This window comes from Hippopotamus amphibius, chromosome 2 (assembly GCF_030028045.1).
Source record: "Hippopotamus amphibius kiboko isolate mHipAmp2 chromosome 2, mHipAmp2.hap2, whole genome shotgun sequence".
NCBI lineage: Eukaryota > Metazoa > Chordata > Mammalia > Artiodactyla > Hippopotamidae > Hippopotamus > Hippopotamus amphibius.
In genome coordinates, this window is record NC_080187.1 from 88,130,620 (window position 1) to 88,151,708 (window position 21,089).

The 21,089-nt window shown below is 38.0% G+C and overlaps 1 protein-coding gene across 2 annotated transcripts in view; it reads left to right on the top strand.

Annotated features, from left to right (window-relative positions):
- TTC39B (tetratricopeptide repeat domain 39B) overlaps positions 1 to 20,631 on the top strand; it is a 131,649-nt gene extending 111,018 nt beyond the window's left edge. For both annotated transcript variants that reach the window (XM_057720491.1, XM_057720492.1), the window contains 5 exons: positions 1,838 to 1,964; positions 4,930 to 5,038; positions 12,607 to 12,724; positions 15,216 to 15,332; positions 18,300 to 20,631. In XM_057720491.1, the coding sequence (XP_057576474.1) occupies positions 1,838 to 1,964; positions 4,930 to 5,038; positions 12,607 to 12,724; positions 15,216 to 15,332; positions 18,300 to 18,390 (562 nt within the window). In that variant the 3' untranslated portion in view covers positions 18,391 to 20,631. The remainder of the gene's footprint in view (positions 1 to 1,837; positions 1,965 to 4,929; positions 5,039 to 12,606; positions 12,725 to 15,215; positions 15,333 to 18,299) is intronic.
- Positions 20,632 to 21,089: the final 458 nt, after the last annotated feature.

The following is a 21,089-nucleotide window of genomic DNA, read 5'->3' on the forward strand; positions in this document are numbered from 1 at the left end:
GATGACAAACACTTTAAAATGGAAAGCTATATTCTGTGACCATATTATGAGAAATAATAGCGTGGCTGAACCCTCAGACTTATCGGGACCATTTGAAGGTATGACCAGGACTACTTTTTCATGCTTTTAGAGAAGGTCTTTTTATTTTTTTTATTTTTATTTTTTAAAAAATTTATTTATTTATTAGCTGTGTTGGGTCTTTGTGGCTGCTGTGCAGGCTTTCTCTAGTTGCGGCAAGCGGGGGGCTCCTCTTCGTTGTGGTGCTCAGGCTTCTCATTGCCGTGGCTTTTGTTGTGGAGCACAGGCTCTAGGCGCATGGGCTTTAGTAGTCGTGGCACATGGGCTCAGTAGCTGTGGCGCACAGGCTTAGTTGCTCCTCTGCATGTGGGATCTTCCCAGACCAGGACTCAAACCCATGTCCCCTGCATTGACAGGAGGATTCTTAACTACCACATCACCAGGGAAGCCCCTGAAGCTCTTTTTAGAAATAGGACCATGTATACTACCTGTAGAATCAACATTAGTGGAAGCCATGTAGATTAATGCCACCTCCTACTGGTTAAATACATTTCCTCACTTCACACAAACAACAACAAATACAGTGGAACATTAAGATACACTGGAATCTTTTACATCTCCATTTCCTCCCCTTCAAAGTAAGTTTTATCCATGTCAAAATAATTTCTTTGAAACATGTAACCAATCTTATTTTCAGGAGAAAGCTTGCGGTCTGCTGTATGTGTGATAGCACCTGATTTGTTGGGATAATGAGAGGAGAGTCCCCAGAATGAATGTTCTCTTCGTACAGACTGTGTGATCCTTATACCGCGAGGTTTCACGTCCACTGCCTGCTTCTGACCCCTTCTCTCACCCCCCACCTCACATTTCCACTGCCTTTCCCACGGATGTTCATTCACATTAATGATGGGCGTTCTGGTTTAAACGCCATAGCCCTTTGTACACGTGGAAGGAATATCATGTCATATGGCAGTTATACCTCAATTAAAAAAATCCATATTCCCAAATTGTGCCCAGAAATAATGTAACACAAGCTTGTCTTCATGTTGGAATTTTTTTCTTTTATTGCATCTTTTTCTTTCAGCGTAACTGGATATTTCTCTAAATGCGTTCTTGGCAATCTGTTTGGTGCATTTGCAAAGTTATGTATAAGAAAGTGCCCTAGGAACATGTAGTCTCCCCCATCCTATTCTCATTTTTATGTGCTTGTGAATTTTACAGTTGGAATTTCTTAGAATTTTGAGAGGAGGGTTGTACACATGGTATATGTTCTTTGCCGATTATTTTCAAAATCACCTGTGCTTGGGAAACATTTTCTCAAATTATGTGTGAATTGATGGCTATCTTTTCAAGCCACATTATTTTATAGATTCGTGTCATACTTGCAGATAGGAATAGGAGATGTACCAGTATACCCTCTTCCCTCTCTCAAGAGTATCCACAGTGTAAGTAAATACTTTGGACTCTTTCCTGCTTGCTCATGGAAATTGCCAATTTTATATCTAGATTTCCTTGACTGTGTGTGATAGGCTGAGACACTAGCTACGTTAACTGGAAAGACACACGTGTCAGTCAGTGGTTCTCAAGCTGCTGTGTGCAGCAGAATCGTCTGGACGACTCAGTGAAATCCAGATTGCTGGGCCCCAGCTCTAGCACTGTTGATTTAATAGGTCTGCGGTGGAGCCCGCAAATTTGCACTTCCAACAGGTTTCCAGGCGATGCTGATGCCGCTGGCCTGGGGAGCACAGCGTGACAAGGACAGGTGTAAATAATGTATGTGTTCTTAATGACCTTTCACTGTGGCTGGGGCTTTTCACAGGCAGGTGGATGGCTTGAAACAGAGAATTGCCGGGAAATCCATCCCTACCGAGAAGTTTGCCGTGAGGAAGGCTCGACGTTACTCTCCCTCATTGCCCACACCCGTGAAGCTCGTCTTGCCTGCCCTGGTATCTGCCTGTATATTACTTACTGTTTGCATCCTAGAAATAAATTGTCTATTGACAGTGGCAGGGAGAATGGCTACCGTTTGTTGTGAAGTTTGCTCAATTAAAAATCATTGTAAGGCGAACACTTATAAATAATTAATAAATACTAAAAAGTATAGCAAATGTTTTTTGACTGGTTGGTATGTTCCAGGAATTTTGATAAAGGCTATTTATAAAGTATATTATTTAATTCTTACGGTAACTCTGTGGGCTCTCTTTGTAGCCTCATTTGACAAATAAGGAAATTCAGGCAGAGAGAGGTGAGTTGACTTGATTGAAATTGAGTTGAATTATAATGCAAGCTGCACATGTAACAGTACCTTTTCTAGTAGCTACACTAAAACTCAAAAGATAAAAAATTAAAAAGTATAAGGACACATGATAATCATTTTCAGAATATTTGTTTAACCCAGTTGATGCAAAATTTTGTCATTTTACCAGGTAATCACTAAAAACAGGAGATTTCACATTCTTTTATATTGTACTCATCCATTGAAATCTGGTGTGTATTCTATATTTAGCGTCTCAGTTTGAACCAGTCACGTTGCTCCAGAGCCGTAAGTGGCTGGTGGCTGTTGTGTTCTAGCCCAGTGCTAGAGCTCACGTTCTTGTATGTTACTCAGACTAGACTTCATGAAAAACATAATGTCAACTTAAATTGTCTTAATGAAGACTTCTTTAAAAAGTACTGAATATATTAAATTACGATGACTCCTTGGGGCTTTATTTTTGCATAGGTAGTCACATAGCACAGGAAAACTGTTTAGTACAAGCTGACACCTGCTGTCCTCCTTTGGGGGTTCCTGATTTGTTTTCTGGTTTTTTTTTTTTTGACTTCAGCGTTTATTCAGTTATTCCCCTTCAACAGTTATTTAGTTTCCAGTTTTTACTGCTGCAAACGTGCTATAATGAATATTCTTTTCTCTCTTTTTGTACATGGGCACATAATTCTCTGGGAGAGACGTCTGGCACTGGAATTCTGAGTTGAAGGGCTTATGCATTTAATACTGTGCCAGATTGCCCTCCAGAAAGGATGTACCAATTCAAATACCTCCCAACAGTGTTTTACTGTTTTCATGTGCGATTGAGCATCTTTTCACATGCTTATTCATTCTTATTTCTTGTTTTCTGAATTGTTGTTCATATACTTACTTCCCTAATTATTCATTGGGTTGTTTATTATTTTATCATTGACTTATAGGAACTCTTTATAAATTCTGTGAGAAAGAAAACTGCAGCCCTCACGGGCGTCAGTTGGGAGCTAGCCTGCGCCTAGTATCTCGTCCCAGGTGTTTCCTACTTGAGATAAACAATCTCAGAGATTGATATGTTCTAGGAATTTTCTTCTCTGTTCTCAGAGACCACCACCATCAGACCAGGTTGTTCTGTGCCTGTGATGGAATGAGATAAAAATATGACCACTCTGAAATCATATCTGAGCACAGATAAAAATAAGAACATCATGCAAATCACAAAAATGACCAAACATCCCCCCTTCCCCAGCTCACGTGGGAACCTGCTGCTTTTTTACCAATAACAGCTTTTAGTTCCATTTCTGCTTCATTTCTATCAAGTGATTTGCGCTGGGATATTTTTTTTGTTTCTGTGTCACAGAACTTCCCTGACATTTTTCTAGAACACCATAGTCCTTTCTCAGCCCTCGAATTTAGATGCTCGTGTCTACATAACAATGTATATCTTGCTCTGATTACTAAGGGTCTTAAAGAAGGTTAACTCAGAGCACATCTTTCTCCAGGGCTAAGGGTGTAGAATTGGCTTGAATTTGTGGGAACTAGGAATTTTACCCAAATCCTTTATTTCATAAAATGACAAGGTCAGATATGAGCTTTCCTTCTTCTGACAAAATATTCCATCAATAAAAACAAAATTTAAAAACGTCATCATCAGTTAAAATAAATATTCTATTAGTTATTGAATTGAATTCTTATTCTATTAGCAATAAGAAATTAGATGTAAAACAAAAGTACAGTGTGTGATCTTAGTTTTCAGTACCGTAAGGTAAAGATGACTTTGCTGCCACTTGACGCCAATGTACTTTCCTCTTTTCTGTGGCTTCCCTGTAAGAGGCTGTTCAAACAATATCTTTATCATGTTTTAACATTCATTTATTTCCAAGAAGATTCTAATTACTCTGCTTATTTCATACCTTTCAAAATATGAACTGCACTACCAGGAAGATTAGAAAAATATTTTCAAGCAAGAGCACATTTGCTTTTGGTCCAAAAAAAAAAAAAAAATTCTCATCTGTTAGCCTATTAAATGTAATTTGCAAAGAGAAATCATTAGCTTACATTTTTAGGGGCTGTCATTCTGCCATATGGCCTTTAAATGAATGCATTTTCTGCATATTGGATTGCATTACTGGACTGTCACATGTTTTTAATGGTATAATAGAACCTGAGCCAGGTAAAATATTTCCTATGTTCATTTTCAGTGATGTTTTCGGAAACATTTTATGTAAACAATTGGCAGATATTTAAAAATGTTTCCCTTTACTTAAGAGTAACAACAAATATTTATATTAAATAGAATTGATCATAGTATCATTTTAATATATTTACTTCCGTATCTGTAATCTGTGATCTTCCAAAAGGATTGTATACTAGTAGGTGCTTAATAAATACTTGTTAAATGTATGAGTAAATTAATTTTTCAGTAAAAGCATTATATACTATATATATTGAATTAGTTCACAGTATTAAAGGCAAAAAGCATTAAATAAAGTGAGAAAAGGGGAAATTAAGTCACTAAACTCCAAATGAGCAAAGCTAAGGAAAACGGTCTCTAAATGTTGTCTTGAGATCACTAGCAACCGAGGCAAAACACACATATGTAGTTTTGTTGTTGTAAAGAACATTGAATAACTTCACATCATTGCAAATGGCTTCTCATTTTTCCTCATTAGGAAATGATGTATGTTTGGAATGGTTTTCCACTAGTGAGCAAAAGAAAAGACCTTTCTGAAAATCTGTTGGTAACTGTTGAAAAGGCCGAGGCAGCTCTACAAAGGGAAGGTAAGTGTGAAAAGTAAGAGCCTGGAAATCTTTACTGTTATCCCTCTGCCGTCCTGTCCCTGTGCACACCTGCCATGGTAATTTCTGCGCATGATGAGGACAAAAAAGCTTGAGCCGCAGGCGTCTGGGTGATTGCAGTCAAGGTGGAGGAAAGATACCTGGTACAACATACGTGAGCCTTGGGGACCTTAGGCTCAGTGAAAGAAGCCAGCTGCAAAAGACAACAGGGTGTGTGATTGCATCCGTGTAAAATATCGAGGCTAGGTCAGTCTTAAAGACAGAAAGCAGATGAGTGGTTGTCTAGGGATGGAGAACTAGGGGTGCGTGAAAGCTAAAGGGGATGGCACTTCTTTTTGAGGGTGATGAAAATGTTCTAAAATTGATCTGGTGATGGTGCACACCTCTGTAATATACTAAAAACCAGTGAATTGCACACTTTAAATGGGTGAATTGTATGTTATGGGAATTTTATCTTAAAGCTGTTACCAAAAAAAAAAAAAGATGAAGAGGAGAGTTGACTTTTAGAGGAGCACAAGGGAAATGTGTACTGGTTTCAGTTGGTTGTGACTCTTCCCAGTGCCTCCTTTTTGCTATCTAATGACTATTGTGTTTTTATAGACACAGAGAATTGTTTGTTTTCAAGTTGAATTCTTGTCACAATTTCATTTTTTTACTCATTACTTTGATTGTACTGGAGACCCCTTTCCAGTTTACTGTAAGTTCCATTTACTGGAAGCAGCTGGCATGGTAGGAGGAAAATCAGCTGATTGCTGGGCTTTCAGTCCCAGTCCTGCAGCTGTGAGGTTCTGGGACCCATGCCTCATCCCATACCCAGGAGGGCCTCCGACTTCTTTTAAAATGGGGGTGATGTTGGACCAGATGATACCCAGGGTTTTCTTGCTCTGACATTTTCTTGCTTCTGTCATAAATAGAGGCTTTATCTTTTGCTAAATGATACCACGTGATGGCTTTTGTTGTATTCCTTATCAACCCCCAAATCATTTAGGTATTAGTCCAAGAGAGTGGTCTTATCTCCTGAAATGGTCTCACCGTGGAAGTAAAATGAAAATTTCTGAGATGATAAACATCGTAAAGGGCATAGAAATTCAGGAATAGCCAGGAAAAAAATCTAACAGTTAACTCATTTTTCTTAACTGGAAGAAAATGGGCACTGAAGGAGTACTGGCTCCAAGTGTAATATACTCCCCACGTGGGGGATTAACTGTGACTCCAGGGATGAGCCCCTCATTTGGATCATTTTAAAATCTTATTTATTTATTTATCTATCTATTTTGGAGTATAGTCGCTTTACAATATTATGTTAGTTTCTGCTGTACAGCAAAGTGAATCTGCTGTACATATACATATATCCCCGCTTTTTTGAATTTTCTTCCCATTTATGTCCCCACAGAGCATTAAGTAGAGTTCCCTGTACTATACAGTGAATTATTTTTTACTTCGACCACAGTATGGGGCTAAAATGTTTAATGAAATTTCTCTTTACAATTACTTTTAAAAAATCACATAATTACATTTGATAGATGTAGGTGAAAAAAGTTACCCATATTTTTCCTGCTATGCACAATTAATTTAGAATTTCTGTGTATACCATCCTAGCTTTATTTTTATAGTTAAAATCATAGTGTACCTGGACATGCTGTAGCCTAGTTTTTTTCATTTATTATATCATGAACATTTTTTCCTTTGAGATATAATTGGCATATAACACTATGTTAGTTTCAGGTGTACAGCATAATTTGATATTTGTATACATTGCAAAATGATCACCAGGATAAGTCTAGTTAGTATCTGTTACCATACATTGTTACAAAATTTTTTTTCTTGTGTTGAGAACTTTTAAGATCTACTCTCTTAGCAACTTTCAAATATGCAATACAGTATTAACTATAGTCACCATGCTGTATGTTGCATCTCCATGACTTATTTTATAACTGGGAGTTTGTACCTTTAGACCCCTTCATATATTTCACCCGCCCCTCAACCACTCGCCCCTGGCAACCAGTCTGTTACTCGTATCTGTGAGTTTGTTTTTTCCTTTTTTTTTTAGATTTCACATAGAAGTGAGAGAGTATGGTGTTTGTCTGACTTTTGTTCACTTAGCATATTATCCTCAAGGCCCTTCATGTTGTTGCAAATGGCAAAATCTGATTATTTTTTATGGCTAAATGTTCCATTATGTACATATATATATATCATACATTTTCTTTATCATTCATCCATCAATGGACACTTACATGCTTGGCTGCTGTAAATAAGGCTGCAATGAATATGAGGGTGCACATATCTTTTTGAGTTAGTATTTTTGTTTTTTTCAGATGAATATACAGAAGTGGGATTGCTGGATCACATGGTAGTTTATCTTAAATGTTTTAATTGTTGCTAGGTAACTCTTATAATAATTTCAAAAGCTTCATGGCATTCCATGGAGATAATGTATCGTAATTTAATCAACTCTTTCAGTATTGTTGGGCATTTAGGCTGCCTTCCATATTTAAAATAATTCTAGCTTTAGATTCCCATTAATGAGGAGAAGAAATATAAAAGAATGAAAGCTGAATCAGTGGGTTTATCTGCTAACAAGCTCAAGGTTTCAGGCTGGATAGATAAAGAATCCAGTAGAACAAAGAGCAATGTTGTTCTGAGGCCACAGACCACCACCCTCCCCACCTCCCTTCCTGAAAATACAAACAGGTGATCACAAGGAGAGAGACCAGGTGAGTGGAATATTCTACTCCACTATTGAAAAACAGTCATACGAAAAGCTCATCTGTTGATGAAGGATGAGTATGTCACCTTCCCATATTAAAGGCATCATTTTAAATAAAAGAAGTATAGTTTCCTTTCTCTTCTTTTTCCTCCCCCTTTTACAGAAAAGTTATACTTCAGCTCCTTTTGATCTGGAGGTTAGGTAGAGTAGCCGAAATATCGAAGTATTCATTTTCATGGACTGATAATTCCCTTTGATTTCTGGGCACCAGGGAAATGAGTGGATGAGAAGGCTCGAGACACTGGGACCAAAAGGAGGAATTCAAAGTTTGTACTATTTAACAAAGAACCAAAGCAGCGTATGTATAAGTACAGACTGTATGGACATTTCAGACTTTGTCTGTGTGTCCTAGATGTTCCATCACTAACATATTTTCTGTATAGTTTCTATTAATATAGAGTTATGATAACCTTCCTTACATTTTTTACAATTATCTTTTAAATTTTTAATTTTAGGAAAATGCGCATAATATAAAATTTACAACATTAACCATTTTTTAAACTGTATGGTACAGTAATGCTAAGTATATTCACTTGGTCGTGTAACCAGTTTCGAGAACTTTTTCATGCCTATTAAACAATAATGCCCCATTTCTGCCTCCCCACAGCTGCTGGCAGTCACCATTCTACTTTTTATTGCTATGAATTTGACTACTCTAGAGACTTCATATAAGTGGAATCACCCAGCATTTTTCTTTTTGTGGCTGCATTATTTCCCTCATCCTAATGTCCTCCAGGTACATCCATGTTGTAGCATGTGTCTGAATTTCCTTCCTTTTTAAGGCTACATAATATTCCCTTGGATGTTTATACTACATTTTGTTTATCTCTTCATCAACCAATGCATATTTGGGTTGCTTCCACTTTGGGCAACTGTGAAGAATAAATGCTTCTGTGGATATGGGTATGCAAATATTTTTTGAGACCCTGCTTTCAGTTCTTGTAGATACATCCCCTACAGTGGAACTGCTGGATCATATGGCATTTCTGTTTTTCATTTTTTGAGGGATTGCCATCCTGTTTTCTCTAGTGGCTGCACCATTGTACATTCCTAGCAACAGTGCACAAGGGTTTCAATTTATCTACATCCTTGCCAATGCTTGTAATTTTCTATTAGCTTTTTTAAATTGTTTTGTTGATTGGTTGGTTGGTTGGTAGTAGCCATCCTAATGGGTGTGAGGTGATTTTTTTTTTAATCTTTTTAATATGGAGTAATTTCAAAAAGGAAAAATACTTACTTTGATTTGAGTGGAAACTCAACATAAAGCCACATCATTTTGAAATTTGACTTAGATAAAACTCCATGAAAGTTTACTTCAAAAAATGAGATTTCACAAGAATGTACTTCAGTAAAATCTATTTGGGCTTTTGAGCAAATTTGTTAATATTTATTTTTGTTGAACTAATTTGGCCATTTTTCATTAATTTGTTCCTTTGAATGCTCTTAGATTTTTCATACTAGGTATAGTATTGTGATAGGCAGAGAAAGCGTTGTTCCTGTCATTAAGGGAATTATCTGTGATTAAACCCCACATATTCACAAATTAGATGGAAAAATGCATATATTTGAAAATAAGTGGGTATGTGAAAACTGGAAGGTAAAGAAAAACCTCTTTTTAGTAAGTGAAAACATTTGTAGGGCATTTCCCGCCCCCAAAAAGTAGCTTACTTCTGTTTTCCTACAAAGATAAGGGTTTTGGATCAGTAGAATAAATTCTGATGTTTGAATGTCCGTCCTTTGTGGTACAGACTAATATGTACCACTAGGGAGTAAGGGCTTTGTATACAGTCGTACCTCAGTTTCCTTGTGGAATTGGTTCTGGGACCCACTGTGGATCAAAGTCCTTGGATACTTAGGTTACAGAGTCCACCATCCGTAACCATGGATTCAGTCAACGGCGTATCCTAAACATAACTCCAGTGGGGTTGGTTGACTCTGCAGATGTGAAACCCTTGATACAGAGTACCCACTCTGTTAAGAAGTCCTGAGGGACTGTTGAGTCTTCCTCTATTTGAACAGGCTCTTCACCCCTTACCTCTACGTTTATTTTGCCCCACATTGGTTGGGGAAAAAAAAAGGATGATATTTGTATCAGACTATGCATGTAAAATGCAATAGAAGTTTAGAAAACTAGGCTGCTCTCTCCATCCATTCCTTTCTCTTTTAATGACATATTGAGATGATAGACTTTGAGAGATATTTAAGCAGGACTGGTAGGGAAGAGGAGCTTAGACAGACAGGCACATTGTACTTTGTACAAATTTGTCTTCGTATGTCTTCCTGCTGGGTTAAAAAAAAAACAAAACTGGTTTCTTTTCTGCACATCACCTTTGCTAGATGTGGCACATGAAATTTATGGTGTTCTCTTGGAGGTCCACGGTTTTATGCCAGATGATTACCTGATTCTATACTCCCACCCCCTTGGGATCTTTTAGTAATTAAGCTGTTATCCTTCACAGTGAGGGAAAAAAACCCCAAATGGGAAAATGTAGTGAAGTGGTAAACCTGAGGTGACTTCAGCCTCCACTAAACACCACCCCCAACGCCCCTAATGTGTTTCCTAAAATACATTTAGGAAATGAATGTATTTTGGCTTCTCCTACCTTTGGTAAGTGTCTCTAAAGTAAAAGATGGTAGAAGATATAATTGGTGTTCTCCTCTGACTACGCCATAGTTATAGAAGCCTGGTCAGAGATACAAAAGGAGAAATACTGTTTAAAGACAGAAAAGCACTTGGTAATATGCCTAGAGTCAGTGTTTGCTATTAATTCCAATAGTGTTTCACTTGAAATCTAACATAATTCAACATATAGCCGGAAGTTTATTCAGTAGTTCTACTTTATTGGTTATAATTAATTTTCTTGGTGAAATTATGTAGCAAGCATAATCAGAGTTACATAAGAGGAAAAATGTTACTTTATGGCTCTTTACTTTCTAAATCTATTTTCAGATTTTTCCTTTGGTGCGTTTCAACTAGCTTTTAAAAAGTTCAGTGTACATACTGCATAGTTTGGGCCTCAAACTTCCTTTTTCCTAAGCCTCCCCTCTGTTTTATTTAAGTTCAGCAGAACTTCAGTGATGAAAATGTGCTTTGGCAGCATTATTGTGTAATTTTCTTGGGGTATAAAATGGAAATCGTGTGTTGAAATGTTCATGAACTCTCCCATGAGGTTGATAGTCATGGTAAAGCTTTCATATTTTAAGGGAAAATAATCTCTGACGGATAGTGGTCTGAGGAAATAATGGTTTCGCTCTCTAAGGTTTTTAGAGGAATGTGGTGTTTTTGAATCCATTTTCCATATCCCTAAATCATGATCTAAATAAAAGTTGTGTGTTTTAATGGTACTTCAATTTTCCATGGTGTTATGTCTGTTCCTCATCAAAATTGTCCTTCACTGAGCACCAAAATGGTATGACAAACTGTCATAAAATGAGACATAGAACTCAATAGAATGCACAAAAATGATACTAAAACTTAGCATCCAGTATGGACCATAAGCCTTTGGTTCTAGGCCTGGAAAGATATAGTTCTTGAATGTATATTTCAATGAGCATCCATGATTAGAAGCATAGAATTTTTTGAGGGGGAAGGGGAATGGTCTTTAGTGGGGAAGGTAATGTGGCATTGGTATTTGATTTTCTTGGCGAATAACATGTCGGATCTTGGAAGTGAAAGGTGAATATCAACTATTTGCAGCACCTAGAAGTAAAATGACCTTCTTTGAGTTGGTTAAGTAGCATCTTTAACCTCCCATAGACAAGCAGTTTACCGATTAAAACACCAGCATGTGTTAATGGTGATTTCTGACATTGTACTGAAAGCAAGAGTATTTCAGTTTGAGGGACAACTAGAGCCTTATCACTTTGGTTTACCACCCTTCCCACCTGTATTGTCACAGCCTGAAATGTATAAATTATCAGTCTGTCCTAAAATGACTTGTTAGTTGCACTTAACTTGCAAAAGACAAAACCAAACACAAACCAAAAAAACCCCAAATTCAAAAGCGGTGGATGTGAAGTGGCCACCTTTGTTAGAGAGGTGTCACACATGACATGATTCCTTCTGTTAATATATATTAGCCTTGGGTTGTAGAAGATGAAGAGCCCTTTTCAAAAGCGAAAAAGTCCTGAAAGAAAATCCTCTACATTCGCCTCGCGTAGTTAGAAATTTGTGGGGATTTTAGGTGCCGTACACGTACTTCAGAACCATTTTGTCTAATTTTATGACATAATTTCTTCCCCAAAAGCACATAACCTGGGAGAACTGCTAAGTTGTAAACATAATGATCTGGAGAGGGTGTTCTCCTTCCTGAATTTTTAACGGGGAGAAGGCCATCTGCTTCTCCATATGGAAGCGTTACCCTCTTCTGCGCGAAGCCGGCACAGCTAGGGGCCAGAACTACAGGAAGAGGCAGGCTGCTTGCTCCTCACTGCTATACCTTTTGTAGAATGCGTAAAGCTCTTACTTTATTTACAGTTCAAACGTCCTATTATTATATCTAAGGCCACATAACTTAGAGTATGAGCACCCCAAAAAATTTTAAGTGGCTAGAGTGAACCCCTTAATAAAATGGTGTATTAATGTAATAACCTCACGATTCTTTTCATTTGAAATATTTTCACTGTATTTTATTTAGTGAGGCATAACAAATGCAAAACATTTTTTCCTCATTTTTAAATGATCCCTCTGAAACCTAAGAGTGGTTAGTGCTGCCTCTTAAATAGGATTTTTACAGGCATTTTTCTTTCTATGTGTGAATTGTATGTATTTTGCTTTAAGACTTCAGCGACTACTCTGTAGATGACGAGTGCTTAGTGAAGTTGCTGAAAGGATGCTGCCTGAAGAACTTACAGCGGCCCTTGCAAGCGGAATTGTGTTTCAGTCACGTTGTCCAAAGGTAAAAGCAGACAGTGAAACCATCTTGAGTGCAAATTGTGGTTTCTGGGGAATCACTGTGAAAAAGTGATGCTTTTATCGCGCGCCGCTAATCTTTTACTTGGTGTTACCGGAAAGAGAATCCAGTAATGTTTTCTTTATTCTCCGAGAAAAAATTATAACCTAAGTGGAACGTGGCTTTATGCCTTTCCAGCTGTGGTTCAGAGGTGACTCACAAAAGCTAAATTTACAGCCAGGCTGACAGGTGTCTGTCTAAATTCTGGCAGCAATGTATGGAACATCTGATGCTTTTTTGATTCATGCATTAGTCTGTCATTCATGTATTCCACAGATATTTGAGTACCCACTATGTGCCAGAGACTGTGATCCTGAATCCCAGGGACTCAGAGTGTAGTAAACAGACTCGCCATCATTGTGATGATAATTTGGCAGGAAAGACCGACTGTGATGAATACTCTAACTGCTTCTCTTTTGGCAAAGGGGCATTTTTCTGTAGATGAATGAGATTTATCTTCCCAGTAGCATTGATGATGATGTCCTGCTCCTTTGCTAATTAGAGAGTTGAGTCAAGGTTCTGGCCTGGCCCTCTTCTCTGCATCTGGAGTCACAAATGCAGTTATCTACAGGGGCCAGACAAGTGACCTTACTGAGTGACGGCAGGAATAGGGATTAGTGGGCATTGCAGGTTAGGGAGATTGTGTGTCTCTGAAGAATGCAGCCACTCCTGAGCTCTAATTGCTTATTGCTCTGTGCAGTGTGGGCCCAGTAGCAATAATCCCTGCAATTTTTCATTGAAAGCCTGGAATCTGAATTTTATGTAACGCCTCCTGATTTTTAAATCTTGGCTCAGTTTTTTTGGAAACCATTGTGTAAGGCAAATAGATCCCTGCCATAGACTGCCAGTTGACATCTTCTGTTCCATATCATGTGCCTTTCCATCCGTAGCTACTGATCCCCCTCTTTCTGACAATATTTTATGAGAATGTAGGAGGACTGGTGTCCTTATAAGAAGAGGAAAGAGACAATATCTATTTCCCAAATAAGTAATATACAGTCTTTTGTAAGCATGTTACAGAAGTATCTGTTGGGTTCTCTTTTACTGGTGTTTTTATTAGGATCAAAAGGATGACCCATTTGGGCTAGTTGTATTTTTTGAATCTCATGGTGAATTGCTTGCTGGTGTGTTTTATAGTTTTGGATTGTGAACTCACCTTCAGTGAGGTTTTATCTTGAGACTCCTATGAGGCTAAGATTGAGGAAGAGTCTCTCTCTAAAGTGATTTTGCTTTTCTTTCTTTTTTTGTTTGTTTGTTTCTTTTTTTGCTTTTATTTCTGCCAGATGCCCCAAAGGTTTTTCCAGCCCAGGGCCACTTTCATGTTAATTTCATTGCTTACAGGTTCTTAGATCCTTTGGGCCACATAAATTTGAATTGCAAATTCATGTGATGGCAGGCCTATTGGTTATTAATTTCCCAAGGGATGTGTTTTTTTCTTCCCACTTGGATTGCAGGCCAAGGAGCCAACTAACTGTCCTTGTCTTCCTCCTATGCCACGAGTGGGTTTTTCTCATCTGCCAGTTCTCTGGTGGAGCAGAGCCCCAGCTTTATGTAGCGGTCTCAGCCCTGGCTCTACATACTCTGTGGGCCCAAGGCCTCACCTCCTGTGTGGACACTGAGACACAAAGCCTTGGCTGATTCAGACTGAAAGAGACTTAGGAGTGCTTTGGCATCATCCACACACTTAGAGTTCTGGTTTTGTTTTGTTTTCAGTTTGAGAGTTTTCCTTATGTCCTTGTGAGCTGAGCTCTGCATTTAAAAGGGTGTTACTCCTATTTTTTTCAGTGCTAATAGATGTTTTTTCATACTACTGCTGAAAACAGAAGTGTTGACCACTTCTTTCTTGGTATTTTGAAGCATTATAAGACAGCAATGCAAGGAGAGTTGAACCTTAGTGAAAAATAAGTGGAGTCATTTTCTAGATGGAGTCACTTCCTGGACACATTCATGTTCCGGAGGGATGATCTTGACCTTTCTAGGGTTAATCTTCAAAGATCTGCATGCGTTTGTCTACCTGAAGGGCAGTAAACAATCCTCTGTGCTGGATGAGGATGAAGGAATGAAGGATAAAAGAGTAATACAGGGAATTCTCCGACCGTCCAGGGGTTAGGACTCCGCTTCCACTGCAGGGGGCACGGGTTCAGTCTTTGGTTGGGGAACTAAGCGCCTGCATGCCGCAGCATGGCCTGAAAAAAAAAAAAGTTATTAAAAAAAAAAAAAGGAAAAGAAAAAGGGGAAAAAATACTATGTTAAAAGCATCCTGTTTATTGCTGCGGCTTATTAGGTTCTTTACCTGTATAATGACAGCCTTTCTCTGATAATAGATTTAGTGCTGTACCTGTTTTCTTAAGAATGGGGAGAATTCTATATATGTTGAAAAAGAATGATATGCTCCTTGTTCAGCTAAGACTTAATTGCTTTTCATTTGCTCTTTTAGTGAAAAGCTACTGAAGTATGACCACTACCTAGTGCCATTTACTCTGTTTGAGATGGCATTTCTGTATAAAAACCAAGGGGAAATTGACAAGGCCATAAAAGTCCTAGAAACTGCAAGGTAAGTGACAGTGGCAGCTTTTCCTTGATTGCCATGGAGTCAGGAATGTCAATACTATTTTTACAGCAGCAGCAGTAACTGGATACACTTGAAAATGAACACATTAATGAAAAATTAGTCATAATGGTACCTTTGCAAATTTATGCTTAGTTTCTGCTTGTAGCTTTTGCTGGAATTGTGCTTTTCCAACCCTCTTAATGCCTGACTCCATGACTGTTTACAAATGTTGTGATTTTGGGGACCTACATGACCGATTTCTAGTCTATTCTCTTCTATATCAGGGGTCAGCAAACTTTTTCTGTAAAGTATTTTTGGCTTTCCAGTATAAGATCTCCATTGCAACTACTCAATTGTATTGAAAACAGCCATAGAAGACAATATGTAAATAAATGGGTGTGCCCAGATTTGGCCATAATTTTGGTCATAGTTTGCTACCCTTGGTGTATTCCACCATCTCTCTCATTTCCTTAAAGAGCCATCGATTTGAAGAAGCTATTTGAATCTTGAGCCTTTCTTCTTTCTGACTGCTGTGGCAGTTTTAAAGCAGTTTATCAGTTCCGAAGAACAGTGGCTCTCAGACCTCCTGTGATCATGGCTCTATTGCTGGCGGCACAAATCCTGTGGTCTGCTTGCTTTGAACACTACTTGCAGTGGAGAAAGAATGCCGTGATAGCTCTAAGTCATAAATAGCTTAATGATTCATTAGTTTGTTCATTTACTCAAATTCACCACATATTCACTGAGTGTCTATTATGTGCCAGACACTAGAAAAAAGACAACTGTGCGTAAACAGGCAATATTTCTACTTTCTGAGTTGCGGGGTATTGGTAAATAAACAAATAAGAAAAAGAGCAATGGTATGTGCTTTGTTGAGATTTACGATGTGATACAGGGTGCCTGGGTGTTACTTTAGGTAGAGTTGATTCTGGAAGGCTTCCTTGAGGAGGTGGTATGTGGTTGAGATTAGCATAATTAAAGCCAGTCCTGAGGAGGCTGGTCACCAGACAGCTGGGTGGGGAGCATTCTTGGCTAGGGGCGTGGAGGCGGGGAGAGTGTTGAGCCACTCCGTTGATACTGCTGCTTTACTGACATGGGGAATACTTAGAGGATCAGAATTGAGCAGAGAAAGGAATAAACATACTTCTGTTTGGACTGTGATACTTTGAGGTGCCTATAGGTATTCACGTGGAGATGGTGAGTTTGCAGTCATATATACGAGCATGGAGTTCAGTATAAAGGTCAAGGCCAAATGTAGATATTTCAAAGTCACCAGCACAGAGACAGTGATATTTAAAGCCGTTGTGCTTGATGAGGTCATCTGGCGAAAGTTATATAGCTAGAGGAGATCCAGCATAGAGCTTTGGGATAGGCCATCAGTTTAGAGATTAAACAGTAAGATTAAGAAGTGGCCAGTGAGTTAGGAGGACATCCGGGAAAGCCCAAGTGCACAAAATGTTTCAAAAGAAGAGAGCGGTCAGTTGTGAAGATGGCTGCCCAGAGGTCAATCAAGGTGAGACCAGGGAAGCTGGCTGCTGAACTTGGCAGCGTGAAGATCATCGGTGACTTTGACAAGCGAGGTGAGAAAGTGGAGTCAGCTATTCCGGGGAACTCTTTCAGGATGTTTGGCTGTGAATAAAGCATAGTAATGGGGCCAAGGTTTCAGGGGCACAGTGGAGCCAAGAGAGGCTTCACTGCTGTCTTTTTTTTTTTTTTTTTTAAAGTGGGGGATATGAGAGAAAGCCACTTTCAAAGTTAATTTGTTGAGAGTGAGCATGATTCCTATTTCAGCTAACATTCGTGTATCATCATATCGAGCCGCTGGGAAATTTGGGACTAAAATACTGTTTCCAAGTATTCATCATTTGGACATATTTAGTGTTATCTAAGCAATGCACAATATGGCAAATTTATAACAATGAAAATAAAAGACTAATAAAGCACTATGAAAAAGCAAGACCAGCAGTGATCAAAAGTCACCACTAACTCAAGCCAGTCCTGGTGATGCCAACATAAACAGACTTCCCAGTAATTTCAGGACTGTTGATTATCTGCAGTTTTCCTTGTGCAATAAGAGCTTTGCAAAGCTGCCAAAATTATTTCGGGAAATACTCAATTACATCCTTTGGCTAACTCTAGTATGATGTTGGCTTAGCTTATGAATAATAACCTTTATTATGAATAATAACCCTTATCAAGGTCACCAGTAAGTAACTCTTAGACCTGTATAAAGTAAAGGACTATAGAGAGAAATGAATGCCACTGCAAAGAAAGAAGGGACAGCTCTCCCAAGGGCCAAGGTGCTGTGTGAAAGCAGAGCCCAAGGTTCAAGCCATTCCATTTTGCTGATTCTGAACAATTCTAGCGAGGAGAAATCAACATGGATGATCTAAGTGAGGGTTTTAAATAATCTGTGGATTTCTAATGCCCCTCCTGACATTGTCACATAATATTGACCAAACCGTTGATATTTGCCCGTTAGATATGGAGTAATTTTGGTGTCACCAGGTAATGCTGCTATCTTTGTTGTGATTGCTGTTTCATGAGAGTTTATACACACACACACATATTTTTTTTTGGAGGGGGTGAATGACCACATTCACCTTATTTATACAGGATGCCTACAATTTCCAGTGTAGAAAAGGAGCTCAACTCTTTAGAAATAGTTCACAAAACTTGTTAAGCCCTCCTTGTAACCTTTTTGGTGTTAGTGAATGGTTTGGTAATTATGTAAACCTTGCTATTCAAAGTAGGATTTTTAGGCCACCACCAGAAAGCTTTTAGAAATACAGAATATTGTCATCCCCCTCTCCTCCCAGGGTCATAATCTGCATTTTAACAAAATCCACTGTCATGCATATTAACGTTTGAAAGCAAATAAAGAATGAAGGTGAGGGGAGGGAGAGGGTGGTGGTGCCCTGGTATATAAAGGAATCTTGACGTTACAATTTTATTCTTATTTATCTTTAGAAATAACTACAAAGATTACTCACTGGAGTCCAGACTACACTTCAGAATTCAGGCAGCTCTTCACCTCTGGAAAAAATCTTCCTCAGATTGATCAGAACATGAAGGACGGAATTTTCTCTCAATTAGTACCGGCATCTGCTATAGATTAGACCTTGTATTAAAGTGGAAAAATGATCTTGTGAATGAGAGACAAAAAACTAATTTTACTGTCAATATTTTCTATCACCTGTGTGGTTTACTATTGGGCTACATAAGTGTTTTCCCCCCCTAGGGAATGATGTTCAGTGATATATAGAAAACTCTTATATTTTGCATCTCCAAAAATAATTTCATATCTGATTTGAATTGGAGAGTGAAGAAGTCTTTTAAAGGACTCACAGGCACAATAAAGTATAATTCAATTATTTATTTTTTTAATGTGGAAATGAATATTGTGTAAGTAGCAAATGGCTTACAACCTGAGCCATTTTTAGATTTGTTGGTCAGTTAAGCTTCAGAGATATTTTGTTGCTTAAAATTTAAGTTTCAGAGGGGAAGAAGAAACACCTACATTCAAAATAGCTCAATAACGCTCAGAAAACTCCTGAAAAAGACAGGCAATGGGTGTGAAAAGGACGGGTAATGTAGGTAATAGGTTGAAAAACCTGTACCTAGAAAAGGTGATAAAATGTTATTTTTTTTTTTATTCTTCATGTAAGTTAAAGATGGTGACATTTTTGAGAGACTATCTTGTTTTTGAATGTACTTAAGTTTATTATTAGTATAACAAAATTTAAAAAACTCCGTGTATTTAAAGGGAAAAAAAAGCTATATTTTAGAAATTATCCTTACCCTTAACGATAAGCCTGAAACATATATACGTTGAGTATTTTTCTTATAAAGTTCCTGCTGCTTTAAATGATATGTAAAATATCAATACTTTTTACACTTGTAATGTTGGTGTGTAAGGTCTAATTTTCTAACCTTTCTAGTACTGTGATGGTTCCTTGTAAATATCTGGACTGTGCTTAGTCCTTTAATTTGCAAACACAATCAGGGCATGGAGGGGAAGAGAGCCTGACTCTGTGTGGTCCTGGCTCTGCTGTCAGCAGTTACCGAGGTGACCTTTAGGGAGTTCAGCGCTCTCTCCATCACCATACTTTCCTCATCTGCGAAATGGAAAAAGAACAGATGACTTTCAAGGTCTCTTTTAGTTTTATAACTGTGGGTCTGTGTTTTAGGTATTTATTTTCAGCAAACAATGTTACAACTGTTTAATCCAAACCATCCCCACTTCCTGTGTGTGTTATTTTACAATCATCACTGCCTCCCTCCCACCCCCCAGCTCTCCAATATGTATGTGCAGTGGCTAAGGACAAGATTGCACCCAGAGTGTCGAAAACTGTTCATGAATCGAAGAATCAGGGTTTTGTCCTATTTCTATGTTGAAGAATAACTTGTCGCAGAGGCCTCTGCAGTTGAACAAAAACAGCCCCAGATTGGCAGTCAGGAGCCCATCTCTGTTAGTTAATAGTTCCTCAACATGGAGAAAGTCACTGACCCTTTCTGGGACTCAGTTCCCCCAATGGGGGTAGCAACACAGCGTGGTGTTTGTGAGGGTGCTATTAGATAACGCATATGATAGCTTTTTGTAAACTGAAAGGCTGTGTGAATATGAGTTGTTATAATAGTTACGGTTTTTATGTATGGATTACAGTATCAAAACAAATGTATCAGCTGAGTCTGTGGTCTCTGATGTAAAATGGAAGAAGTGTGGAGAGTCAAACAAGTTTAAATTCATTCGCAGTGTTTGCCACTGACATTAGCTCACGTTGTGAATTTGCTCCTTGCTGTTTATTCCCTGCTGTATATGAGCCTGTATCCAGCAGGTACTTGGTCTTGTTTTCTTCAAGGTACTGATTCTTGGCCAATACCAAGGATGTTTTTCCAGTGGAAATGATGAATTCAACTCGAGTTGGAGTACCACCCCTTCAGATAACATTGGTGGTAGATTTGTCATGTGCTATTGATATGATTTATGTAAATTTACGTTAGGACCAGACAAAAGAGAAAATAACTGTCGTTACAATTAGTAGTGGAAAATCTGTTCAACAATTTCTTTGAATATTACTTGAAAAAAAGGTTTTCAAATTTCTTAGAAGAACTTTGGTAGCATTTTTTTTTTAAATTAAAAAAACTCATTGCTGTTGTGAGAAGCTGAAAGTCAGAATAAAAGTCAGTAAAAAATGCTCTTTCTGGTATGAAATGGAAACAATTTAAGCTAATGGTGGTTATTTTTGTTTTAACTCTGCATTACCAAAACAAATATAAAAATTCATATCTGCCATTAAGATTTTCCTTTGTTATTTGTTCTTATTTTGTTTGTATTTTTATTTCCTGTTCTTTTATAATTACCTGATAATCTATCCAATGCATTTTTAAATGTTGTAATGTCATTAATGCTACAAATATTCATGTTTCCTGCCATGTTCAAGATACAGTGGCAGCACTAGTTCCTTGTGACATCAGCTAATATCGCATTTTTGGAGTTATTTTGTGATTCAGGGTGTTCTGTGAAGAATGAGTACTGAAGTGACAACATTTTAGCTGCTGTTCTTAGGGGCATATGTGAGGGGGTTGGGCTGCCAATGTGTCTGACAGTTTGTGCAATTTGTGTAGTTCTTGGTATAATTGCTTTTTTTTTTTTTTTTAATGAAGAGTCAGAATTCTGACTGGTTGCATGTAAACTTAAGACTCAAGTAGAGGTTAGGCTTTGTAGTATTGGTGACAAGGCATGATTTCCACTTGACA